The sequence below is a fragment of the Schistocerca piceifrons genome, chromosome 11, assembly GCF_021461385.2.
Source record: "Schistocerca piceifrons isolate TAMUIC-IGC-003096 chromosome 11, iqSchPice1.1, whole genome shotgun sequence".
Lineage (NCBI taxonomy): Eukaryota > Metazoa > Arthropoda > Insecta > Orthoptera > Acrididae > Schistocerca > Schistocerca piceifrons.
Window position 1 is genome coordinate 165,479,392 of NC_060148.1, and position 27,024 is coordinate 165,506,415.

General features: G+C 40.6%; 1 protein-coding gene across 1 annotated transcript in view; it reads left to right on the plus strand.

Annotated features, from left to right (window-relative positions):
- Positions 1 to 19,390, plus strand: part of LOC124719861 (chromatin modification-related protein eaf-1-like) — a 343,357-nt gene extending 323,967 nt beyond the window's left edge. The window contains exons 24-25 of the mRNA XM_047245044.1: positions 12,540 to 12,851; positions 17,787 to 19,390. Coding sequence (XP_047101000.1) covers positions 12,540 to 12,851; positions 17,787 to 18,044 — 570 coding nt within the window. The 3' untranslated portion in view covers positions 18,045 to 19,390. The remainder of the gene's footprint in view (positions 1 to 12,539; positions 12,852 to 17,786) is intronic.
- Positions 19,391 to 27,024: the final 7,634 nt, after the last annotated feature.

Below are 27,024 nucleotides of genomic sequence, written 5' to 3' on the forward strand. Positions count from 1 at the left end.
GAGAAAATTCGAGACGTGTACACATGTACGTTGCAATCTGTCAAGGGCGCATTACTTCGCACACAAGTATTCCCTGTCTGGTGGACAGCACATACAGTATAAACATGCTGTCAGTCCTGTGTGTTGTTCCATCTAATGACATTAACTGTCTGAGAGATATTGTTCTATATGATTCATTCTGACACCGCTAATTGTGAAATGTTCAGTTTCAAATTACACTGGTTCCCTAATGGTAATAGACATGATATTTCCACAGTCCCATTGATATAATAATGATAATAATAATAATAATAATAATAATAATAATAAAGAAATAATATTAATAATAATAAAGTAGTTCACCTCAACACATTCACATCTAACGAAATTATTTGACAGTTACATTGCACACCCACACACATTCAGTGATACACTTACACATGGAATAACTTATCTGAAACCTAAAGATCAAGCAGACACAGCAAACCCAGCTAAATATCGCCCCATAACATGCCTACCAACAATATACAAAATATTAACTTCAGTCATTACACAGAAATTAATGACACATACAACACAGAACAAAATTATAAATGAACAAAAAGGCTGTTGCAAAGGAGCACGAGGATGTAAAGAGCAACTGATAATAGATGCAGAGGTGACATATCAAGCTAAAACTAAGCAAAGGTCGCTACACTATGCATACATTGATTACCGAAAAGCTTTTGATAGTGTACCCCACTCATGGTTACTACAAATATTGGAAATATATAAAGTAGATCCTAAATTGATACAGTTCCTAAACATAGTCATGAAAAATTGGAAAACCACACTTAATATCCAAACAAATTCAAATAATATCACATCACAGCCAATACAGATTAAGCGTGGAATATACCAAGGAGATTCATTAAGTCTTTTCTGGTTCTGCCTTGCTCTGAACCCACTATCCAACATGCTAAATAATACAAATTATGGATACAATATTACTGGAACATACCCACACAAAATCACACATTTGCTATACATGGATGATCTAAAACTACTGGCAGCAACAAATCAACAATTCAACCAATTACTAAAGATAACAGAAGTATTCAGCAATGATATAAATATGGCTTTTGGAACAGACATATGTAAGAAAAATAGCATAGTCAAGGGAAAACACACTAAACAAGAAGATTACATATTGGATAACCACAGCGACTGCATAGAAGCGATGGAAATAACAGATGCCTATAAATATCTAGTATACAGACAAAAAATAGGAATAGATAATACAAATATTAAAGAAGAACTAAAAGAAAAATATAGACAAAGACTAACAAAAATACTGAAAACAGAATTGACAGCAAGATTCAAGCCAAAAACTATAAATACTTATGCTATACCAATATTGACCTACTCATTTGGAGTAGTGAAATGGAGTAACACAGACCTAGAAGCACTCAATACACTTACACGATCACAATGCCACAAATATAGAATACATCACATACATTCAGCAACAGAAAGATTCACATTAAGCAGAAAGGAAGGAGGAAGGGGATTTATCAACATAAAAAACCTACATTATGGACAGGTAGACAATTTAAGAAAATTCTTTATAGAACGAGCAGAAACTAGCAAAATACACAAAGCAATCACTCATATAAATACATCGGCTACACCACTGCAATTTCATAACCACTTCTACAACCCTTTAGATCACATAACATCAACAGATACGAAGAAAGTAAATTGGAAAAATAAAACACTACATGGCAAGCACCCGTATCATCTAACACAGCCACACATCGATCAAGACGCATCCGACACATGGCTAAGAAAAGGCAATATATACAGTGAGATGGAAGGATTCGTGATTGCAATACAGGATCAAACGATAAACAACAGATATTACAGCAAGCATATTATTAAAGATCCCAATACCACAACAGATAAATGCAAACAACAAATAGAAACAGTAGATCACATCACAAGTGGATGTACAATACTAGCAAATACAGAATACCCCAGAAGACTTGACAATGTAGCAAAAATAATACATCAACAGCTTGCCTTACAACATAAACTTATAAAACAACACATTCCCACATACAAGTATGCACCACAAAATGTACTGGAGAATGATGAATACAAATTATACTGGAACAGAACCATTATAACAGATGACTGCTACGGTCGCAGGTTCGAATCCTGCCTCGGGCATGGGTGTGTGTAATGTCCTTAGGTTAGTTAGGTTTAAGTAGTTCTAAGTTCTAGGGGACTTATGACCTAAGATGTTGAGTCCCATAGTGCTCAGAGCCATTTGAACCATTATAACAGATAAAACAACACCACATCACAAACCTGACATCATACTCACCAATAAAAAGAAGAAATTAACACAATTAATCGAAATATCCATACCCAATACAACAAATATACAGAAGAAAATAGGAGAAAAAATTGAAAAATACATCCAACTGGCTGAGGAAGTCAAAGACATGTGGCATTAGGATAAAGTTGACATCATACCAATTATACTATCAACTATAGGAGCCATACCGCACAATATCCACCAGTACATCAACGCAATACAGCTGCATCCAAACATATACAGGGTGTTACAAAAAGGTATGGCCAAAATTTCAGGAAACATTCTTCACACACAAAGAAAGAAAATATGTTATGTGGACATGTGTCCAGAAATGCTTACTTTCCATGTTAGAGCTCATTTTATTACTTCTCTTCAAATCACATTAATCATGGAATGGAAACACACAGCCACAGAACGTACCAGCGTGACTTGAAACACTTTGTACAGGAAATGTTCAAAATGTCCTCCGTTAGCGAGGATACATGCATCCACCCTCCGTCGCATGGAATCCCTGATGTGCTGATACAGCCCTGGGGAATGGCGTATTGTATCACAGCCGTCCACAATACGAGCACGAAGAGTCTCTACATTTGGTACTGGGGTTGCGTAGACGAGAGCTTTCAAATGCCCCCATAAATGAAAGTCGAGAGGGTTGAGGTCAGGACAGTGTGGAGGCCATGGAATTGGTCCGCCTCTACCAATCCATCGGTCACCGAATCTGTTGTTGAGAAGCATACAAACACTTCGACTGAAATGTGCAGGAGCTCCATCGTGCATGAACCACATGTTGTGTCATACTTGTAAAGGCACATGTTCTAGCAGCACAGGTGGAGTATCCCGTATGAAATCATGACAACGTGCTCCATTGAGCGTAGGTGGACGAAACTGAAATGAGCTCTAACATGGAAATTAAGCGTTTCCGGACACATATCCACATAACATTTTTTCTTTATTTGTGTGTGAGGAATGTTTCCTGAAAGTTTGGCCGTACCTTTTTGTATCACCCTGTATATAAAACTACAGAAATCTTTAATTATTGATACGTGTTCAATTACCCGAAAGTTCCTAAATGCAATGTAACATATACCGTACAGTTAAAAGGAAGTCACACTAGATCAAGGTCTGCGTCACTTTCCATTTTTAACCAGACATAATGTCTGAGAAAGGAAAGAAATAATAGTAATAATAATAATAATAATAATAATAATAATAAACCCCGTGGAGGCCCGGGAAAAGAATCGGCCTCCGGTATGTTCTGCCAGTCGTAAAAGGCGACGAAAAGAACAAAAGAACAAGTTGGTTCAGGACAGAACTAAAGAAGCCTCGGACAAGCGCCGTCATGGTCGGGGACGACGCTTGAACCCTATGCCCGCCCACAATGGTAACGACACTGCTAGCCAACTGGAAAATGATTTAAATCCAAATAGAGGTGTTTTGCAGGATATGCTTCCTGCAACCACCCTAGAAGGAAAACAAAGACAGAGGATGAGATGGTCAGATGAAGTTAATCGACACCTCATGTTCTGTTATTACCAAGCAACAAACCTAGGAACCAACACAACTGGATACAGATCACAAGTATACACAACATTTATTACCAGATACCCAGAATTAAAATTTTTAACAGAACAACGATTAGCTGATCAGATCCGTGTAATAATAAAAAATAACAGGATACCCCAGTCAGAATTAGAAAACATCAAACAACAAGTACAACAAATACTGGATCAAAATAATGTGCAATCAGAAGAAGAAGAAAATACAGTAATGGACTCAAACATCCCAGAGGAAACAAACAAAGAACAACGCGCACCAATTAAACAATCAGAGGAAAACGAAATCTTAAGACAGCCACCAGAACAAGCACAAATAGAACACGAAGTGACACAGATGTTAGATATAGCTGAAAAATTTCAGCTAACATATATAGAATACAAAGACACAAATACAGACATTAGACCATTCTTGCGTAGACCACCAAATAACCCACAAGTCGAAACAACAATAAAAACTATCAACACAATCATACACAACAAAATAAATGAAAAGACAACTATGGAAGAGCTACAACTACTGGTTTATATAGGAGCACTCACTACACTAAATATACGCACTAAGCAGAGATCAGAACCAACCAACACACAGAAGAAACCCACAAAACCAGCATGGCAACACAGGCTACAGATCAAAATAGAAAAACTGAGAAAAGACATCGGACAGCTAACACAATTTATAAGAAATGAAATCTCGGAAAAAAAACGAAAAAAGTTAGGTAAAATCTCACAACAAGAAGCGACAGAGCAATTAGACGAAAAGAAGCAGAAATTACAAGCATTAGCCAAATGACTCAGAAGATACAAAAAAAGTGAAAATAGAAGGAAACAAAACCAAACATTCAACACAAACCAAAAGAAATTTTACCAGACAATAGACAACACACACATTAAAATAAACAATCCACCAAACATAACAGACATGGAACACTTCTGGAGCAACATGTGGTCAAACCCGGTACAACATAACAGGCATGCACGGTGGATACAAGCAGAAACAGACACATACAAGATGATACCACAAATGCCTGAAGTGATAATTTTGCAACATGAAGTCACCCAAGCAATTAATTCTACTCACAATTGGAAAGCCCCTGGAAATGACAAAATAGCAAATTTCTGGTTAAAGAAGTTCACCTCAACACATTCACATCTAACTAAATTATTTAACAGTTACATTGCAGACCCATACACATTCCCTGATACACTTACACATGGAATAACATATCTGAAACCTAAAGATCAAGCAGACACAGCGAACCCAGCTAAATATCGCCCCATAACATGCCTACCAACAATATACAAAATATTAACTTCAGTCATTAAACAGAAACTAATGACACATACAACACAGAATAAAATTATAAATGAAGAACAAAAAGGCTGCTGCAAAGGAGCACGAGGATGTAAAGAGCAACTGATAATAGATGCAGAGGTGACATATCAAGCTAAAACTAAACAAAGGTCGCTACACTACGCATACATTGATTACCAAAAAGCTTTTGATAGTGTACCCCACTCATGGTTACTACAAATATTGGAAATATACAAAGTAGATCCTAAATTGATACAGTTCCTAAACATAGTCATGAAAAATTGGAAAACCACACTTAATATCCAAACAAATTCAAATAATATCACATCACAGCCAATACAGATTAAGCGTGGAATATACCAAGGAGACTCATTAAGTCCTTTCTGGTTCTGCCTTGCTCTGAACCCACTATCCAACATGCTAAATAATACAAATTATGGATACAATATTACTGGAACATACCCACACAAAATCACACATTTGCTATACATGGATGATCTAAAACTACTGGCAGCAACAAATCAACAACTCAACCAATTACTAAAGATAACAGAAGGATTCAGCAATGATATAAGTATGGCTTTTGGAACAGACAAATGTAAGAAAAATAGCATAGTCAAGGGAAAACACACTAAACAAGAAGATTACATATTGGATAACCACAGCGACTGCATAGAAGCGATGGAAATAACAGATGCCTATAAATATCTAGTATACAGACAAAAAATAGGAATAGATAATACAAATATTAAAGAAGAACTAAAAGAAAAATATAGACAAAGACTAACAAAAATACTGAAAACAGAATTGACAGCAAGATTCAAGACAAAAGCTATAAATACTTATGCTATACCAATATTGACCTACTCATTTGGAGTAGTGAAATGGAGTAACACAGACCTAGAAGCACTCAATACATTTACACGATCACAATGCCACAAATATAGAATACATCACATACATTCAGCAACAGAAAGATTCACATTAAGCAGAAAGGAAGGAGGAAGGGGATTTATCAACATAAAAAACCTACATTATGGACAGGTAGACAATTTAAGAAAATTCTTTATAGAACGAGCAGAAACTAGCAAAATACACAAAGCAATCACTCATATAAATACATCGGCTACACCACTGCAATTTCATAACCACTTCTACAACCCTTTAGATCACATAACATCAACAGATACGAAGAAAGTAAATTGGAAAAATAAAACACTACATGGCAAGCACCCGTATCATCTAACACAGCCACACATCGATCAAGACGCATCCAACACATGGCTAAAAAAAGGCAATATATACAGTGAGACAGAAGGATTCATGATTGCAATACAGGATCAAACAATAAACACCAGGTATTACAGCAAGCATATTATTAAAGATCCCAATACCACAACGGATAAATGCAGACTTTGTAAACAACAAATAGAAACAGTAGATCACATCACAAGCGGATGTACAATACTAGCAAATATAGAATACCCCAGAAGACATGACAATGTCGCAAAAATAATACATCAACAGCTTGCCTTACAACATAAACTTTTAAAACAACACATTCCTACATACAAGTATACACCACAAAATGTACTGGAGAATGATGAATACAAATTATACTGGAACAGAACCATTATAACAGATAAAACAACGCCACATAACAAACCTGACATCATACTCACCAATAAAAAGAAGAAATTAACACAACTAATCGAAATATCCATACCCAATACAACAAATATACAAAAGAAAACAGGAGAAAAAATTGAAAAATACATCCAACTGGCTGAGGAAGTCAAAGACATGTGGCATCAGGATAAAGTTGACATCATACCAATTATACTATCAACTACAGGAGTCATACCACACAATATCCACCAGTACATCAATGCAATACAGCTACATCCAAACATATATATACAGCTACAGAAATCCGTAATTATTGATACATGTTCAATTACCCGAAAGTTCCTAAATGCAATATAACACATACCGTACAGTTAAAAGGAAGTGACGCTTGATCAAGGTCTGCGTCACTCCATTTTTAACCGGATTTAACGTCTGAGAAAGTGAAGATAATAATAATAATAATGCATTGAGAAACATACTCAACAGCATGCGGTTACGACTCAGTGTTGAAAGGCATAATTAGTTGGACCATGGTGATAACACATACAAATAGTAACTGAGTTTGGACATTATTCGCAAAGCACATTGCTAGTCCTACTGGTAATGCAAGGCCTAACAAAATGTAACGTACCTGCATGAGGCAAGAATAATAGTCGGTACTAATCTGTGGGTACAAAGTAAACATGTTTTGCATCTAGTAGATTTATTTATTTAGCGTATGGCAAGTACAAATCACGTATGAAAAATCTAAAAGTACAAAACACGCAAAACAGTTACAATATCACAAACAAACATCTAGGTTAGAAATATAATCGATTGCACTGTTAGTCGCATCCATGAAGTCCCTTGTTGGCCCAGGGTAGGCCCTCAGAGGGCATTCTACCACGATATGGTGAATTGTCTGCCTGTCAGCGCCGCAGTCGCACTGTGGTGATGGCACTATGCTCCATTTGTACAAGAAGTCCGCACAACGGCCGTGGCTCGTCCTGATCCTGTTAAGGGTAGACCAGATTTTGCGGGGCAAGTCAAAGCCCCGAGGTCTGTTAGATGTTCCCAATAAGGTGTTAACCTGAGGCGGTGTCTTTTCCTCCCATTCTTCTCTCCAGCGGTCCTCAAGAATAAAAGCGTTCTTTACCAGATCTTTGGCACTTGCGAGAGGGGGGTGTCCAGATTTCAATCTATTTTGCTCAATTCCATTACTCAGGGTGTGGATAGGAAGATCTGGGCTATTTTGGATTTTTCGACACTCCCTGACAAGTGCGTGTTCTCTGCGCAAATGTGGCGGCGGGATATGGCTCAATACAGGCAGCCATTGGACAGGAGTTGACCTGATGGTTCCAGAGATAATCCTCATCGTTTGGTTCAAGACTGCGTCCACCTTCTTGATGTGAGCACTATTTAACCATATTGGGGAACAGTACTCTGCTGCAGAATAGACAAGTCCCAGTGCAGAGCTACGCAGAACGGAGGCAGTGGACCCCCAACTGGTGCCACAAAGCTTTTGGACAATGTTGTTTCTAGTTCTGACTTTTTCAGCAGTGTTTACAAGGTGTTGTTTATAGCTCAATGTTCTATCGAGTGTCGCGCCCAGATACTTTGGTGTTCTATTATATGGAAGAATGCCGCCATCAAAGCGGATCTTGAGCTCTTTGTTTGCTAATTTGTTATTCAGGTGGAAACAAGTGGCCTCTGTTTTGGATGGGCTGGGTTGGAGCCTCCAGTCACTGAAGTATTTTCCTAGAGTGGTCAAATCGCTGGATAGTGTGATCTCAGTTTCCTCCATCACTCGGTGTTGTGTGGCCAAGGCCCAGTCGTCCGCATATCCGGACATTTTGGATCTCGTCCTAGGCATATCGGCTATATACATGCTGAAAAGCAGTGGAGCCAGTACTGAACCTTGGGGCAGGCCATTATTAAGTTTCATGAATTTACTTCTGTTGTTACCGATGAAAACCTGGAATGGTCTATTGCAGAGCATTTCGTTGATAAGGTTAGCCGTTTTTAGACATGGCACGATGCGGAGGAGCTTATAAATCAGGCCCTGTCTTCAGACAGTGTCGAACGCCGCCGTCAGGTCAACAAATACCACTGATGTTTTTTGCTGTCTTTGGAAGCCCGCCTCGATGTAGGTTGTTAGAGCGAGGACCTGATCCGTGCAGCTTCTTTTCGGCCGGAAGCCCGCCTGTTCTACCGGTACAGCCTCCAGGATGACTTCGCTCATTCTGTTGTACATAAGTCTCTCCAGTAATTTATAGATCATGCTGAGTAAGGCGATTGGGCGGTAGCTCTGAGGTCGGTCACTCGGTTTGCCCGGTTTTAATATGGCAACAATTTTAGCCTTTTTGAGAGTGTGCGGAATTTTTCCAGTTTGCAACACGTTAGAGAAGAATCGCGCAAGCCATAATCTTGCAAATTTACCACAGTGGAGCAGAAATTCTGGGTGAATCCCATCAAACCCTGGGGCCTTTCCTGGTTTTATATCGTTCAGGGCCATATTTAACTCTTCGACTGAAAAGGGTTGGGAATAAGATGTATTGTTCTCTGCTGTCGATTTTAGCTCTTTAAGCTCCTTTTTAAATTTTATAGTATGGGCTCGTTCCTTTGGGGCCCTGGACGTCTTGCTGATGTGAACCGCAACTGTATTTGGGGACATAGCGCTGGTCATTCGCAGATTTTTACCTCCTCCTCCAAGTCTCCGAAGCAAAGACCACGCCCTTCTGCTTGATCTTGTAAAATCCATTTGTTCCACGGTCTCCATCCACTTAGCACGCCTGGCCGCGTCTAGGCTATGTAATAGACCGTCTGCAGTTTCTTTATCCCCATTGTCCAGAAACTGTCTATAAAGCCCTTCACTTTCCTCGCTCCATCCTGGCACATATTCGTTTCTGAATCCTCTGGGCATACTAGCTTTAGCTGAGCTGATGATGGCTCCAACAAATCTTTCGTAGTTCTTATACGTTGGGGGTATCCATCCAAGGCATTTATCAAGTTTCTCCGAGAAAGCAGTCCAATCTGCCCTCCCAAAGTTCCATCTAGGACGAGGATAAGAGGATATCAGGGGAATAGTAAGACCTATTTCTAAGAGCACTGGACGATGCTGAGAGTGGGGGAAATCCTCAAGTACCCTGCGAGAGACCGGCAGGGGTTTGTTGTTCTTGTCAGTTGTAACAAAACTGAGGTCAGGGCAGGTCTCAGTTAGCCAAGCGGCTGATTTAAATGTACCTCGGTCTTTGGCGTCAAAGATTAGTTGAGTATTATGATCTTCTGTCCATTTCACCAGGTCTTCGCCGTTTTGGTCAGATATTCGATATTTCCACAGTTCATGGTGGCTATTAAAGTCACCCACGTATATTGCTGGGTGAGGCAGGATTTGAAGGGCTTGTGGGGGTCACGATTGCCCTGGAGGCTTGTACATATTATTTATTGTGATTTCACCCACTTTTATAATGGCTTCGTGAATGTCGTTTGTGGTAGATGTTGATACGAGAGCCACTTCTTCGATATTTCTCCTGACGTATGTTGCCGTGCCATAATGTCTGTGGTGTGTGGCGCCTATTAGGTCATAGCCAGATATTATGCCCCTTGATCTAAGCTGCTCGTCATCTTCAGTATGGGTCTCCTGAATTGCAACTACGTCAATGTCGTTCTTTGTTAAAACTTTATGCAAGTACATGCATTTGGCTCTACTTATGCCTTCAATATTCAGGTGGCAGACTCGAATCAGCGATCCGAGTTCTCTAGTCAAAGGGTTCGTTTTGCTAGAATTCATCGTGATTTGCCGTGACCAGGAGATCAACTAAGGATTATCTGGTCGCCTGTACTTTGCTAGTTCATTTAGCGTTACCCAGGGTGCACGTGTAGTATTCTACTACGGACGTGAACTAGCTTTACACCCCATCTAGTAGATGAAGTGGTGTGAATAAATTCACGCCCACTTTGTGGAAAGAGCTTCTTTCAAAGCTAACCAATCTTCCATTTCTACGATTGTAGTATGTAAGGACAAATGTTTTATAGAGGACCCACTCCAATCGCTGTTGATGGTTAAGATGCCAGATACCGTACCACCTGGACTACATTTACCAAATAAAAACCATATGCCTCAGCCCAAGATCGAAACATCCTGCGTGCTAACCCAAAACTCTATTCACTGCACCAACTGTAGTGCACAACCAAAATGTGTTGTCAGAGGTAGTTACTGTACATATGGTTGCAGTGTTGCCAGATTGTCATTCTTTAACGTCCTTTTTCTGCCGGATTTACTTGCCAGATGAAATTCTATGACAGACATTTTTTTACCGCTAGCATGTGAGGAATCGCGCTGTGAAGCCCAAGTGCGCAAATTTCAGTTCACCCTGTATGTTAAACATAAGTGTTGGGTAGGACTAATAATTATGTACACTATAACACAGCAGTAGATGTGCAATTATTGTTTACGACCGTTTAGTGAATGCTATGCTAGTGTTTACTTGAGTGCGACTTAGGTTTTGTATGCTCTGAATTCTGTACAGCCAAACAATCTGATTTCGATTTACCCTAGCCTGTATGTTTTGACAGTCTAGTCAAATTTCGGTAAATCCAAATTTTAATTTTTGCACATTAAATACTGCCACCTGGTGCATATTTAAAGATTGTGACGTATAACGTACCACTATCTGCTAATGATGGAAACAATAATTTTCAATAATCAAAAATTGTAAGATTTAATGGCAAGATTTGTTGGTCCAGGTTTTATGTAAATAACCTGACACAAATACTCTCATCTTCAGTTTATTTTACAAAATGTGCAAGGCAAAAACGTACAGTCAGTTTGCTCAGTAAGTCTCGAGAATAATATACATTGTGGCTTCTGCTACTGGTACTTTTATGTGTTTGTAACAATCAAACCACAACTTTCAATTATTATAATGTTCAACACAATTAATTTCACTGTACTGTGTTGCAATAGTTTTACATCATTTATTACATTGTAAGTTGTTCAATGTAATCTTTTACAATGAATAAGGTCATAAACTTTTATAAAATAGCACTTTTACGCATAAAAATTGGTCCTTTTCACACGTGTCTTCATTTCGATTTCATATTCATTTTTCTCGACCGGTATGAGGTTTTGGCACTGGCTTAAATGATTTATTGTAGAATTAAATCTGTAAACTACCTAGTCTTCCTCTAGGAAAAAAAGGGTAAACTTCATACAGTATATGGAGCTTAATGAAAGATAAACAATGAAGTGCCCTACAAGAAAAGTATTTTTACCTTACATTATTAACGTGTGCATTTGTGAAAAATAATTTGAAAGTAATGTAAACATCTCATATTAGTGCTCAAAATTGTTATTCTAGAGTACAACACATAAAACTACCCAATTTCTCAAAAGAAGGTCTGTCAATGATGAATTTCACAGGTACTTCACTACTCACTGGCATCAGATAATGCACTAAAACTTTGACGTGACATTTGCATTTCAGTATCTGTACTGAATACGAGTCAGTTACCGTACTGGAAATGACTCGTGCACGTGGGCTTTTGTCTGCACAAAATAAGAGTGCCATCTGAGTTCACACTGGTATCTCGAGTGACCACTTGCCGAAGTATGCAGTGCTGTAAATCTGTAGTGGTCCTTTACAAAGAATCCTCCGCGACAGTCACTCTCGACCGTACCTGGACAGATACTGATTCCCCGATGCCTTCCGTCTCCCCGCAGAACGCCACCGGGGCGAGCGCGCCGACGCGGTCCTCTTCGTCGGCGTCGACAGCGCCGCTGGGAGCCGAGAGTGCGGGTGACGAGACGGAGGACTCCGGCGCGGAGAGCTTCGGCGCCGACAGCGGCGTGCATGCGGGCCTCGCGGCACCCGGCTCTGGCGCCGCGTCCGCCGTCATGGACGAGCAGTCGCAGGACAGCTGGGCCAGCTCGAACAACGCCGGCACCGACAACAACGGCAACCCCGCCGCCGCCAACAACAACAACGATGACGCCGCGAACCGGCAGCCCAAGGTCAACCCGCTCAAGTGGTCGGTGAGTGTCACTGCTGCCTGCAGCTGTGAGAGGCTGCCGTCGTCTCAGATTTGTAACATTGTACACTCGGCTGTTTCGACTCCTGACTGACTAAATTTGCCACGAGAAGACTGTCAATAACAGAATGAGTTGCAACATTCTGTAAAATTTATCGCAATAACTGTAAGTCAACACTACGTCTTGTCTGCACCATACCTGCGGGAATGGGACGTAGGGGATAAAGAATATCTCGTGAGACATCACCTAACGTGATCATTGAAATTAGAGTCTACCAGTGCAGGTTAATCACCATGTCAGTGACTTTCTTTTGTGGCCCAAATGATCCTGTGACCATTTGTTGTGTCCTTCTTCGTATACATCCAGTGTCCCCCTGTTAATCCTTTTTTTTCCTGCCTCTGGTTCCACAGAAGTTATTCCCTGATGACTTAACAGGTGTCCTACCATCCTGTCCCTTCTTCTTGTCAATGTACTCCACACGTTACTATCGTCACTGCTTCTGAGGAGAACCGACTCATTTCTTACTGGCCCACCTAATTTTCAACATGTTTCTACAGCACCACATCTCAAAAGCTTCTGTTCTCTTTTTTTCTTATTCTGTCATAATCCACGATTCACCTCCAGACAGTGGTATACTGTAAACATATTGTTGTGACTTAGTACACTTTGAAAAACACAAAAACATGAAATTCACATTTATTAGGTCACAGACTGACAGCTTAACCTAAGTAAGAAGATACAGTTTAATGATTAAATAAGCGAAAAATATACCTATTCAAAAAAGCAGATAAAAATTCACTTGACACCTTACTGAGAGACAATCTCCACTCATTCCAAATTAATAATATAAGTGTAGACCAGATGTGGCTTAAATTCAAAGAAATAGTAATGGCAGCAATTGAGAGATTTATACCAAATAACTTAACAAACAATGGAGCTGATCCTCATTGGTACACAAAACGGGTTAGAATACTGTTGCAGAAACAACGAAACAAACATGCCAAATTTAAACAGACGCAAAATCTCCAAGATTGGCGAGCTTTTGTAAAGATGCTTATAACAGTTTCAATAACAAAAATTTGTCTCGAAACCTGGCAGAAAATTCAAAGCAATTCTTGTTGTATGTGAAGTATGTTAGTGGCAAGAAACAATCAATGCCTTCTCTGCGCAATAGCAATTGAGATACTATGGAAGACAGTGCTACCAAAGCTGAGTTACTAAACACAGCCTTCCAAAATGCCGTCACGGAAGAAGAAGAAGAAGAATATATTCTGGAATTCAAATCGAGAACAGCTGCCAACATGTGTAACGTAGAAGTAAATATCCTCAGAGTAGTGAAGCAACTTAAATCACTTGTGTTCGAACGTAATGAATTACCTCGAAGAAAATGGTCTATTAACACACAGTCAACATGGGTATAGAAAACATCGTTCCTGTGAACCACAACTAGCTTTTTATTCACATGAAATGCTGAGTGCTATTGACAAGGGATTTCAGATCGATTCCGTATTTCTGAATTTCCAGAAGGCTTTTGACACTGTACCACACAAATGGCTCATAGTGAAATTGCGTGCTTATGGAATATCGTCTCAGTTATGTGACTGCATCTGTGATTTGCTGTCAGAGAGGTCACAGTTCTTTGTAACTGACAGAAAGTCATCGAGTAAAACAGAAGTTATTTCTGGTGTTCACCAAGGTAGTGTTGTAGGTCCTTTGCTGTTCCTTATCTATATAAACGATTTGGTAGACAATTGGAGCAGCCGTCTTTGGTTACTGCAAAATGATTTCGATTTAGAAGAAATATCGGAATGGTGTGAAAAGTGGCAGTTGACCTTAAATAACGAAAAGTGTGAGGTCATCCACACGAGTGCTAAAAGGAACGCGTTAAACTTCGGTTACACAATAAATCAGTCTAATCTAAAAGCCGTAAATTCAACTAAATACCTAGGTATTACAATTACGAACAATTTAAATTGGAAGGAACACATAGAAAATGTGGGAAAGGCTAACCAAAGACTGCGTTTCATTGGCAGGACACTTAGAAAATGTAACAGACCTATTAAGGAGACTGCCTACACTACACTTGTCCATCCTCTTTTAGAATACTGTTGTGCGGTGTGAGATCCTTACCAGATAGGACTGACTGAGTACATCGAAAAAGTTCAAAGAAAGGCAGCACGTTTTGTATTATCGCGAAATATGGGAGAGAGTGTCACAGAAATGATACAGGATTTGGGATGGACATCATTAAAAGAAAGACATTTTATGTTGCGACGGAATCTTCTCACGAAATTCCAATCGCCAACTTTCTCCTCCAAATGGGAAAATATTTTGTTGACACCGACCTACATAGGGAGGAACGATCACCACGATAAAATAAGGGAAATCGGAGCTCGTACAGAAAGATATAGGTGTTCATTCTTTCTGCGCGCTATACGAGATTGGAACAATAGAGAATTGGAATCATTTGCCGACCGAGATGTCATTGCGTACAAGACCTGGCATTGTGGAATAGATGCTAAGTCCCAATCTAGACCTAGTTATGTATATAGTAATATGCCTTTTACATTGTATACCCGCTCCCAGGCACTTGAATGTGATTTGCAGAGTATCCGTGTAGATGTAGAAAAGATACATACGAGACTAGTGACGAATATGGACTTGTCGATCTGTACTGACTACCCACCAGAGCTGGTGTACGGCCGTATAAAGGGCTTTCGCACACTGTGGCCATCAGCGATTGGCTGTAGGTGACCGAGGAGCCAGACAGCAATTGTCAGCTCCCATGTGGGGCCCGGAGTGGCCAAGCAGCGTGCTGTTCAAACTGTGTGACGTGTGCTGCAGTAGTGGTGGCCGTTGTAGTAACGTACGGGTTGCTACGCGTACATTATCGGCAATTTCTTAATTAAAGTAAAGCCAATTTTTGATACTGTAACATTCTTAATGTCGACACATTTGATGAAATTAAAGCTGAAGTTTCTTTTCATTTTGCACATGCCAGATCAGTCCTTCTGATGACTATTTCTTTTTCAATTTCTTCACATTGTTCCTGCAAGATTTTCACCTACATTTCTTTTTTATTTCATTCCTGAAGTGATGTATATGTTTGATTCCTGTCTTCTTCTGAATATATATTTTGTACTTCCATCTTCTGTTGATCAGTTGAAGTATTTGCTTTGGCACTGAATGTTTCTTCAGTTGTCTTCCTTATATCTATATTTGTCCAGCTTCTGTGGTTGCTGTTTACAGAGAAGTAGAGTCCTCTTCACCCTAACTGCCTATTGTGATATTCAGTATCACTGTGTCTGTCTGAAAATGACCACTGGCTAATCACAACTGTTTAGCGCACTGCGAAATATTCGTGTGATTGTGTTGGGTGAACTATAAAAAGCAAAATAATAAAATCATAATGTCAGAAAAAATTTAACAAGTTCACATTACCTCGCCGATTAATTATATCGTATCGGTTTTCTGTATTTTAAAAATAGCGTGAATGAAGTACGGAAGTTTTAAAGTTCCTTGCAGTTTGCGCAGGACTGGGACTTGAACGGGGAACTTCTGCCTTTTTGTGGCTAATGCTGTACTCACTGATCTATCAACACTATATTGGTTCTAATCCTGCCAGTACATCTCTCCTACTTTCTGAAAGGCAGAAGTAGAGCTGTGAGGGTGGGACATGATTTATGCCTGGATAGCTTAGTCGGTACAATGTTTACATGCAAAAGACAAATGCTCTGAGTTTGAGTCTCAGTCCAGCACACACACACACACACACACACACACACACACACACACACACACACACAAGCTCCTACTTGCATGATCTGCCTTTAAATATAATTCCTCCTGTCTGCAGTAACTTAGCTGACTGCAAAACTGCAATTGGTTAGCAAAAATAATCATATTTCATATTTTGTAGCTGATGCAACAACAAAGAGGAATATACTGATTTTCACAAGTAGCTAACTGATGACATGGGCTCGATGTTTATTGTTGGCAAGAGATCTTATTCCAAACTACAGAATGAAACGCTGACTTTTAACTCAGGTAATCTTATATTGCCTCAACTTTGAACACATTATTATAAACTTTACATAGGCTGGTTAAAGAGTTGGTACTTTTTTCATTTCAAACCTTTGCAATCTCTGTCTTCCGACAACAGCCTGGACTCCCTTCAATTAACTCAACAACAACCACCTATTTGCTTGGAATTGCACCTGAAAAGTAACAGTCCTTGATAACTAGGTCATTATTGGTGTTAATACATTTGTAAACTTATAATGAAAAATTATGTATTTACAAAAACTTAATTGTGGCAATGAGTTTTACAGTAATAAGGAAGATAAGTGGCACATTTTATTTGCTTGTACATTTTCTGCATTATACAAAATTGGTTTTGTACAGCTACTTTTGAAATATGCAAATTCTTGCTGTGGCAAATAATTATTTTGGTTACTATCATTTATAGAGGTTTCAGTGCTAAAGTCACATCACCTGATATAACCAGCTACTTATCTGATTAAAGACAACTATTTCTAAACTGTTTTCATACTGGATAATAAACTATGACATTTCTTCTGGGTTTTTCTGTAATTTTCTGTTTGTAAATGTTGCTTGTATTGTACAAAAAACTCCTTTATGCGAGTGAATTATCGTCTTCTGGATTTGAAATTACTGACCTGCCTGAAAAGGAATCAGTAATTCCAATTTGTACTGTTTCATAATCATGCAGATGAAGTGATATAACTTATTTTGTTATGTACAAGTTACTAAAATACTTCAAAAGTGCTCGATAATCATTAATAAATGTCAAAGAAATAAACACGATTGTAAATATATGACAGCACAGTAAGATACGTGACGTATTGAGAGATACATTAAAGTAGTGCATCGCCTACTCCCGTACAAAGTCTGAGGCCGCTACTTTTCTCCTCGCAGGTGACGGAGGTGTGCGAGTTCATCAAGGGGCTGCCCGGTTGCGCAGACTACGTAGAGGACTTTGCCATCCAGGAGATCGACGGGCAGGCCCTGATGCTGCTCAAGGAGGACCACCTCATGTCGGCCATGTCGATGAAGCTCGGCCCCGCGCTCAAGATCTGCGCCAAGATCGACACGATGCGCGGCGCCGTAGGCGAAGGCGCGCCTGCGGCCAACGGCCCGGCGGTCGGCGTCCCCGTCTCCAGCCCTACCAAGTAGCTGGCGTCCACGTCGGCGTGTCGAGAGCTCTCGCACCGGGACAGAGCGTGACGACGTATCCGTGCGAAAGTTTGCGAGCCAGAGAGGTAGCCTATCCCGGTTTGACATTTGAGCGACAAGATACCTCGGTCGCTTCCTGCCGTCGTGTGCATTTAATACTTTTGGGATCGGCACTGTACAGCGGCAGAGAGTGTGACCCAGACGGACCGTTAAAAGGTGGAAGGAATACGTGTGACATCTAATGTCTTCAAATCCCTGTGAAACGTGCAGCATTTCAGTTCGGCGTTTCTAGTTAGGCCACACTGATCCACAGTTTACGTCTCCTGTGGGGGCCGCTCTCAAAATAGCCCCCTTCAGACTCATTTTTGTATCCCCTTTCTACAGTGAGGGATCTTTCTGAGTACAGTCGTCAGCGCGACACGTGTGAATTTGTGCTAGGAAATTTAAGGGTTAAGAATTCTATACACACTCTCACCGGCACTGTGGGGGTCTAAACGGCCACAGATTCACGCGTAATACTCCCCGTAGGTGACTGTAGCCCTAAGTATCTGACGGCCTCAGTCCGAAAGAGGACTTTTCACAGCTGTGGCTGTCTGTATCTCGGACGGGGGATAGTGGCAGCTGTGAGGTGTTGGCCAGAGCCCTCGCGGCACATTCAGAAGCGAGCAAGTGTGTCACTACAGGACGGTAACTGCCACTGTGTTCCCTTTCCTGCACTGGCTGTACGTTTGGAGAAACCCTGCCCCCTGTGGTCACAAATTGTGACATTTGGTGAAATCTCCACTGGGCTACCGAGATACCTCTAATGTTACACTTTTCACAAAACTCGTGGCTCGCAGTGTTGAAAGTAGAACTTATTTATCTTGCAAGTGCTTTGTATTTGTGTGCTACTGTGACTAGAAATTTCATTAATTCCACACACGTGTACTCTATTCTGAATACTACTTTCAGATTACTTGACAATTGTGCTAGTTTTGAGCTGATTTTGTGCAAGCCAGATAAACATACCTTTTACTGGATGCCATTATGTGTGGTTCCAGTGACACCTGTATTCCTGTTTTGCAGGAAAAAAGTGTACTCCAAACTACTGTAACATATGTTCCTTTGTGACAGACATGTTCCCATTCTTATCAGTTATTATTGACAATGAGGCTGAGGAAATGGGTACAAAGGAGAAATGGAAGCAGCGTTTTGTTTGCTGCGGAAAGGAGTGTGTTTCGTAATCGAAACGGTTCTGTAATTTGTGTAGATTTTTCTCGATCAGCATGTTACTTATTAAGAGATGTGTGTTTTATGTTTAGTGTGTAGGAAACTGTAAAGGACTTCATCGGCTGTGACATGATATGTTGACTGTTTGTATATTTTTTCCTTTTTTTTTTTTTAAAAAAAGCTGTAGCAGTAGATTTGTTGTTTATTTGTATACATTTACAACTTGTATGTTTATCTGTCTGTCTGTCTGTCTGTCTGTCTGTGTGTGTGTGTGTGTGTGTGTGTGTGTGTGAGTGAGTGAGTGAGTGAGAGAGAGAGAGAGAGAGAGAGAGAGAGAGAGAGAGAGAGAGAGAGAAAATCATAAAATTTGGTGGTGCACATCACGTTTTGCTTCCACCGAATAACACTGCCAACCACCTCCTTAATGTAATGACTGACTGCTCTCAGCAATCGTCCTGTGACCGCCAAAGAGAAGGCTTTCTGACTGAAGTGTGGATGCTAGCGAGGCCTCAGTTCGGTCTGCAGTGGGAAGCCGAAGCACTGCCTGGAGTTGCCTCAAGCTATTTGTCTGTGTGAGGCTAATGTCCTCGTATAATTAGTGTCGGACACTTCCAATAGGCTACTGTGAGGAAGCAAAGTATTTGTACAAGGAATTGCTCACTGTACCGGGTTTTCCTAGTTGTACACTGCGGCAGCAAAAGTGCAAAGCTGGAGGGCACAGCAAAAAACTGACTACGCAATCTTTCCACCGGGATGCAAAATTTGCTTATGTTACTGGTATGCATTTCATTATTATAGTGAAGGTCAACATTTTTAGCATTCAGCACACGAATGAACTTTTCGTGTTGGAGGTGCAGAATTTGCTAGTGCAGTTAGGCAGACAGGTTACGGAAGCTCGCCACTATCTTTTTCTCGCCTCGTATAAATGCTCGGAACGGGGCTCGTAAATGGCTTCGGTCTTTGACAGAAAGGATGTATTCGACATTTTTTTTAAAAACAATTTTCCTACTGTAGAACAAACAATGATGATATTTAAAATTAGATTTTTAAAGCCGTGTACAAAAGTGAAATAATATAGTGTGAGGTCGCTCAGCTGTCGAGACAGTGGGGTGCCGTCTGGGGCCGGTGTCGGTCGAATCCCCACAGAGCCGTCCAGATTCAGGTACTCTTTAGTTTACCTAAACCACGTGAAGTGAACGGTGGGATGTCCCTCTGAAAAGGACGGGGACGTGGCAGGAGTGCCCGGCATTCGTGTGGAGGCCGAACTGAGGCTGCGAGGCAAACGGGGTGGCGTTACTCTCGCGGGGCGCACCTCTCGCGAGAGCTGACGTCACGAGTGTGCGCTCGGCATTTTTTGAAATCACTGTGTAAACTTAGGTTTTTGAATATTGTACAGATATGTAACAAAATAAAAGGTGACACGGCAGTGCTCGTGTCGGGCATCCGATTGCACAATTTGTACTTTGCTCTTCACTGTTTTAAATATACCAATGCCGTCCTCTCCGATTGAATGATTCGTTTGTTCCTGTGGTGCCACCTTGCAGGTTTGTGTATCGGCAGATTCGTCATCTCTGCACTATGTGACAACTGAATCGGCACGTCGTAATGGAAAATTGGGGCACCACGCAGTTGGATCGTTCGATATAACCTGCCCCAAATTCCAAAGCCAATATCTGGTAGCTGTTAATAGATAAAATCTTGGTCTCCCCAATTAGTCACTATATGGTACACAATATAGTAACCAGCGTTGATTTAAATCACACAAAAATGAACTATCTTAAAAAATAATAGTGAGACACAATCACACACATGTGTTTATTTGAATGGAATTAAAAAAAGTCACTTGTGTAACACGATTGTTCAAACAACAGCAGGCCCAGAAAACACTTACACTCAAACCTGATCTCCTGAACAGGTCCAAAAGACTCTGTTAATACTCTGATTACCAGTCACTACACTTAGCTTTTCCGAAAATTCAATACTCGGCAGGTGGAACTTTCTTTAAACTGTCACGATTGGCATCTGCTCTCATACTGTTATCCATTTGACTTCCGTTGGCCTGTCCCACATAGAACGTAAATAATTTGTACTCTCAAAAATCTGGAGGTCTTAGGAGAATTACAGTGCTATGCGTAAGTATCTCCAGGGTTTCAGAAGATGACCGTGTGAAGACGAAATAACACACACACACACACACACACACACACACACACACACACACACACACACACACACACACACATTAGAAGTTCTCAAATTGTAACGCAATTAGTAGTTAAAAGTTACGATTCAATATTTGTTAATTTACAGTTCAATTTTATATTGAATATAGTATGTAATTAAAAAGTATGAGAAACATTTCTGCCCAGAATTGCTCTAGCCACGTTGCGATTACGAGAGTAGATTGCTACGCACACAGCCACGGACGGCACTAGCACTGTCCTTCGCATTGTACAAGTACAGAAAAAAATCTGAGAGGGATAAGCAGCCAGTGAGGTCGCCTGCTCGTACTTGGGAAGTGTTGCACGGGTCACACCTGAGAACGGGCACGGGGAGGTTCCCAGCAGAGTACGGCTGCCACTGTCACACTGTGTACTGTACAGTCCCACTCGTATCGTCACAGTGTCGTTAACTGAGCAACTCAAAACGATAAATATTGTGAAAAGAGTTGCCGTCACCGGGACTTTCGATATCGGATCCGAGTCGAGAATTTGGTAGCAGTCAGTGTTGCAGACTGTGAAATGGGATAGCATTAATTACAATAAGTATGCGATGCAAAACTTTCGGACACAGTGTCGGAAGGAAACTTCCTGGCAAATAAAAGCTGTGTGCTGGAGTGATACATTGGTGTACATTCTGATACAAAGTCAAAAATCATTCTGGAAACAATATTGGAGCACCAGTATTTTAGATGCAATACAGACCACAGCTGCACTGTCTGTTACTGTTAGACTTAAATTGTTGTTTCATTTTATATTGCTCACTGCTACACTGGTTAAGTTGTGTAGCCATTCTCAAGTGCCAGCAGAACATGTCAGATATAACAAAATTAAAAGACAAAGCATAAAGCAGCCATTGAGTGTTTAGTCGACAGAATAAAAAGACCACTTTCAGAGTAAAAGGTGTTAGACGGATGTACTTTGATTCCAGTCAATGTACCTGTGTACCCTGTGCAAAATTTGTGGTTGGCTTGACTACAATAATATAATCTCAAATTAAGTAAAGTTAAATATGATAAGAATACACAGAGCTGAAACTTCCTGGCAGATTAAAACTGTGCGCCGGACTGAGACTCGAACTCGGGACCTTTGCCTTTCGCGGGCAAGTGCTCTGCCACAGAAGAGCTTCTGTGAAGTTTGGAAGGTAGGAGACAAGGTACTGGCAGAACTGAAGCTGTGAGGACGGGTTGTGAGTCGTGCTCAGATAGCTCAGACGGTAGAGCACTTGCCCGCGAAAGGCAAAGTTCCCGAGTTCGAGTCTCGGTCCGGCACACAGTTTTAATCTGCCTGGAAGTTTCATATCAGTGCACACTCCACTGCAGAGTGAAATTCTCATTCTGGGTACACAGAGCTGTTGGTAGGAAGGATCCAGATGGTACAAACTGTGCAGCAATACAATAAAATGAAAGTCCATCCTCAAAGATGGACAACTTCACTCTTCACTTTTTTGTAGGAGAGTCCAAAAACTACAATATAGAGATTTGTGCTGTAGAATACAGAGTATTTTTTTGACAATAATATGAAAACAATAGAGTGCTACTCACCATATAGGGGAGATGCTGAGTTGCAGACAGTCACAAAAAGTGACTACTAAACATACATGCTTTTGGCCAGAAGACCTTCTTCTGGAATAGAAAACTACCCACAGGTTCACACAAATTCAGCTCGCACACAAACAACCGCCGTGTCCGGCTGCCGAGGGCAGACTGCGCTCAACTTCACACAGTCGGACAAGCAATTTGGGTGGTAGGGGTAAGGAGGAGCAATAGCAGGGTAGGGGTCGGGGACAGTAAAGTGCTGCATGCGGAAACACTCGGGTACGAGGTGGTGAGAGGGTAGGGCAGCTAGGTGCAGTTGGGAGGTTAGACGGAGGGCATTGGGCAGGGGGAATGGAAGAGGAGAGAAGTGAAAAGACTGTGAGTACCCTTGTGGAACAGAAGACTGTGGAGTGGGAACAGGGAAGGGGTAATTGAGTGAAGGACAATGACTAATGAAGGTTGACGCCAGGAGGGTTACGGGAATGTACGATAAATTGCACCGAGAGTTCCCAGCTGTGCAATTCAGAAAAGCATGGTGTCGGTAGGAAGGATATAGATGGAACAGGCAGGCTATGAATCACTATTAAAATGAAGAAGATCATGATGGGCAGCATGCTCAGCAACTGGGTGGTCCAGCTGTTTCTCGGCGGCCATTTGTGGGGACAGAAAGCTTGTCTTTTGTCATGCACACATAGAATGAAGCACAGTGGTAGCAGCTTAGTTCGATATCCTATAAAAGGCAGAGCTCCCTGCGAAACCAGTCATGGGATCTACAAGCTAAGCTGCTACCACTGTGCTTCATTCTATGTGTGCATGACAAAAGACAAGCTTTCTGTCCCCACAAATGCCATCGAAAAACTGTGGCAAAGACACAGCCGGAACACTCAGTTGCTGAGCATGCTGCCCATCATGATGTTCTTCATTTTAATGGTGATTCATAGCCTGCCTGTTCCATCTAGATCCTTCCTACCGACACCATGCTTTTCTGAATTGCACAGCTGGGAACTCGGTGCAATTTATCCTACATTCCCGTAACCCTCCTGGCCTCAACCTTCATTAGTCATTGTCCTTCACTCAATTACCCCTCCCCTGTTCCCACTCCACAGACCTCTATTCCACGAGGGCACCCACGCTCTTTTCACTTCTCTTCCACTCGTGCCTCCCCACCCGACAGCCCTGCGTCCAGCCTCCCGACTTCAACTAACTGCCGTACCCTCTCCCAATCTCTTCACTGCATGCTCTTAGAAGCAGCACTTTGTCATCCTCTAAACCTCCTCTGCTATCCCTCCCACTCCTAGCATCCTCCTGAAACACCCGCCCCCACCCCGACTGCTTCTCCCATTACCAGCAGTTGCTTGGAGGCTGGTCTCGACAGCCAGAAACTGTGGTCACGTGAGAGGCAGCTGGGTTTGCGTGAGTGTGTGTGTGTGTGCGTGTATGTTGTCTATTGCAGGAGGAGGCCTTGTGGTCGAAAGCTAATGTGTTTAGTAGTCTTTTTGTCGTGCCTGCCTGCGACTTATCTCCACTGTATGGTGAGTAGCAGTCTATCTTTTTCATAATATTGTCATTATTCCATCCTTAATTTTCCACAATATTTTTTGGTTGATTCTTGTGGTCCCTTAAAAGTAAATTTCATATAATTTTTTGTTTTGGAACTGGAAGTTGTGAGTAAATTTGGAAGCTGACCAATTTTGTTGCACATCTGAGGATTTGTCCTAGTTTGAAAATGAAGGCAAACTTTTTAACATACTTGTGCAATTTTTGAAATCAGTGTGCTTCACATTGAATTACAAAAAATTGTTTTTATAGCCTTTTTCGGCAACTATGAGACTGAATCAGTCCAAATATATAATATAAAGCAAAAACACTATCAGAGATTATGTTCTTAATCTTACTTTACTATGTGAACCTTACTCAAACATAATAAGTTTCCAAATGAGTCAATACTGTGTTCTTGTGATGCTGATGAGCTACATAATGCTGTCAATCACAATTTCTTCATAATCAGAACCTTGCAAACATTTATATTCATATTCACAACTTTCACTGTGAATAACACTTTTAGCTTTATTGTCACTTCTGCTGAATTCAGCATACAGAAATGACTCAGACTTCTTAGTTATAGAAAGGGGACTTCCTATATTAGTTGTATAACTCAGCTCTCCTTTGTAAGAAATTTTTTTGTAATTTTTGACCATGTCAGAGTCAAACTGATAGCTGAGAATGTGAGTTTTGAGTTGATGTTACTACTGCTTTTGCTTCGTCTCTCCATTTATATACAATCCCGTGTTTTCATAATAAATTCAAAGTCCCATAATTAGCAAATATTTGATGGTTATCTTCAATGTTAATAATGATACTTTTTGTTCTGAGACATTTTTCCAGTATACCAAATACCACAGTGTCCCACCATATTGGATGCATATTGCAGTTAAGGAAGGCCAAAGAGATATTTGTGTCCTCTCATTGGTTTTGGCTGGAGTTGGCTAAATATGAAGCAGAAAAGTGCTGGAGTTGCCTGAATTTTTTCCACAATTTACATTAATTTTGAACACATTTCAATTTGTTTTTTCAAGTCTGAGAAGATTATCGTCAGATTCAACTTGCAAAATGTTACTGGAGGCAGTTAATATCTAAAGTTTTGAACAATGGAGTTGTTCATACTTGTTAACGAGCTCCTCAAACATTCAAGTACATTACCAGACTTCAGAATTACAGGTGTAACACCAGATGGTACACAAAACTGTAATTATGTGGCATAGTCACTTACAAATGTGAAGGAGTACAGGACTGTATAGTGTCACCCCATGGCTTGTTGGTCAGAGATAAATCCGAGCAGAAGGTATAATCATTGTTAAGTATGAAATGACATAGTCGTATCTATGAGAAGCAGGAAGGGAAAGAAGGAATCGTATTTCTTTAATGTGTGTGTAAGGTTTACAGGGAGGCCCTATGTACAGTTATATTAACACAGAAATAATTACGATACTAACATTTTTTGTCTGTGCAGTATGTTATATAATGAGACCTATGATAAGACAAAACGTAACTTACCATTTTTCTTCATAGGAACAGCAGCGATATGCTGATCATTACCCAACTATATGTGTGGTTTTTCTGTGCATGCCACTATGACTCTGCAATGTACTCTTGTAGTTCGTGGGGATTGTATGATGTGGTAGCTCTCCAACCCCTGTCCCTGAAGGTTTCAATTTGGAACTATGGGACTAGGGTTGGAAGACACTGGTGTTAAAACATGGCACTTTTATGGGAAGTCTGTGGCAAGTGAGTTCCAAAGTGGCTGAGACTGGCCAGAATATTCCTTCTGGAATGTTTGTGAGTGTTGGAGGATGTTCAAGAAAATTCTCAAATGTTCCATTATCCTGTTGTGGTGGGGATACTTTCCAGTACAGAAGGACATATATGTAGGCGTAGACAAGTCGCAAGAGTCAGTTTATTTTGAAAATCTGTTGGAGCAGTTTGAGAAAAAATGTTAGCAACTGACATAAATTTAAGTGAAAATGAATTGCCTAAGGTAGTGAAGAATGTATCAAGTGGAGTTTTCGTGAGTTGTTAAGTAATATTAACATTTAACAGGATACTGAAATGTAAAAAGGTGAAGTGTAAAGAATGAAACAGAAACAATGAACAAATGAAAAAGATGAGAGTGAGAAGCTTGCTTAACTTCACAACAGAAGAGACTGATCTGATTAAGAAAAAACTTAACAGATGGAAAACGAGATTAAATTAGAAAAGAGGATTGAGTGAGATGCTCAGGAAGCAGATGTGAAGGAACTGATGAAGAAACAAGATTAGAAATGAACGAAGTAGAGGAATAATGAGTGGAGTTCATGAAACAGAATGACCACAGGTGCACAAAGAAAATGTTAACATAGGAGAAGTGAAAAAAATGAAGAAGTAAAGATTAAAGCTTAGCAGGTGAAGCATTCTGTTAAAATTGCACAGAAGAGTGCAACAAGAACAAGTGTATCGGTCCTGTGGTGCCAAGAAATT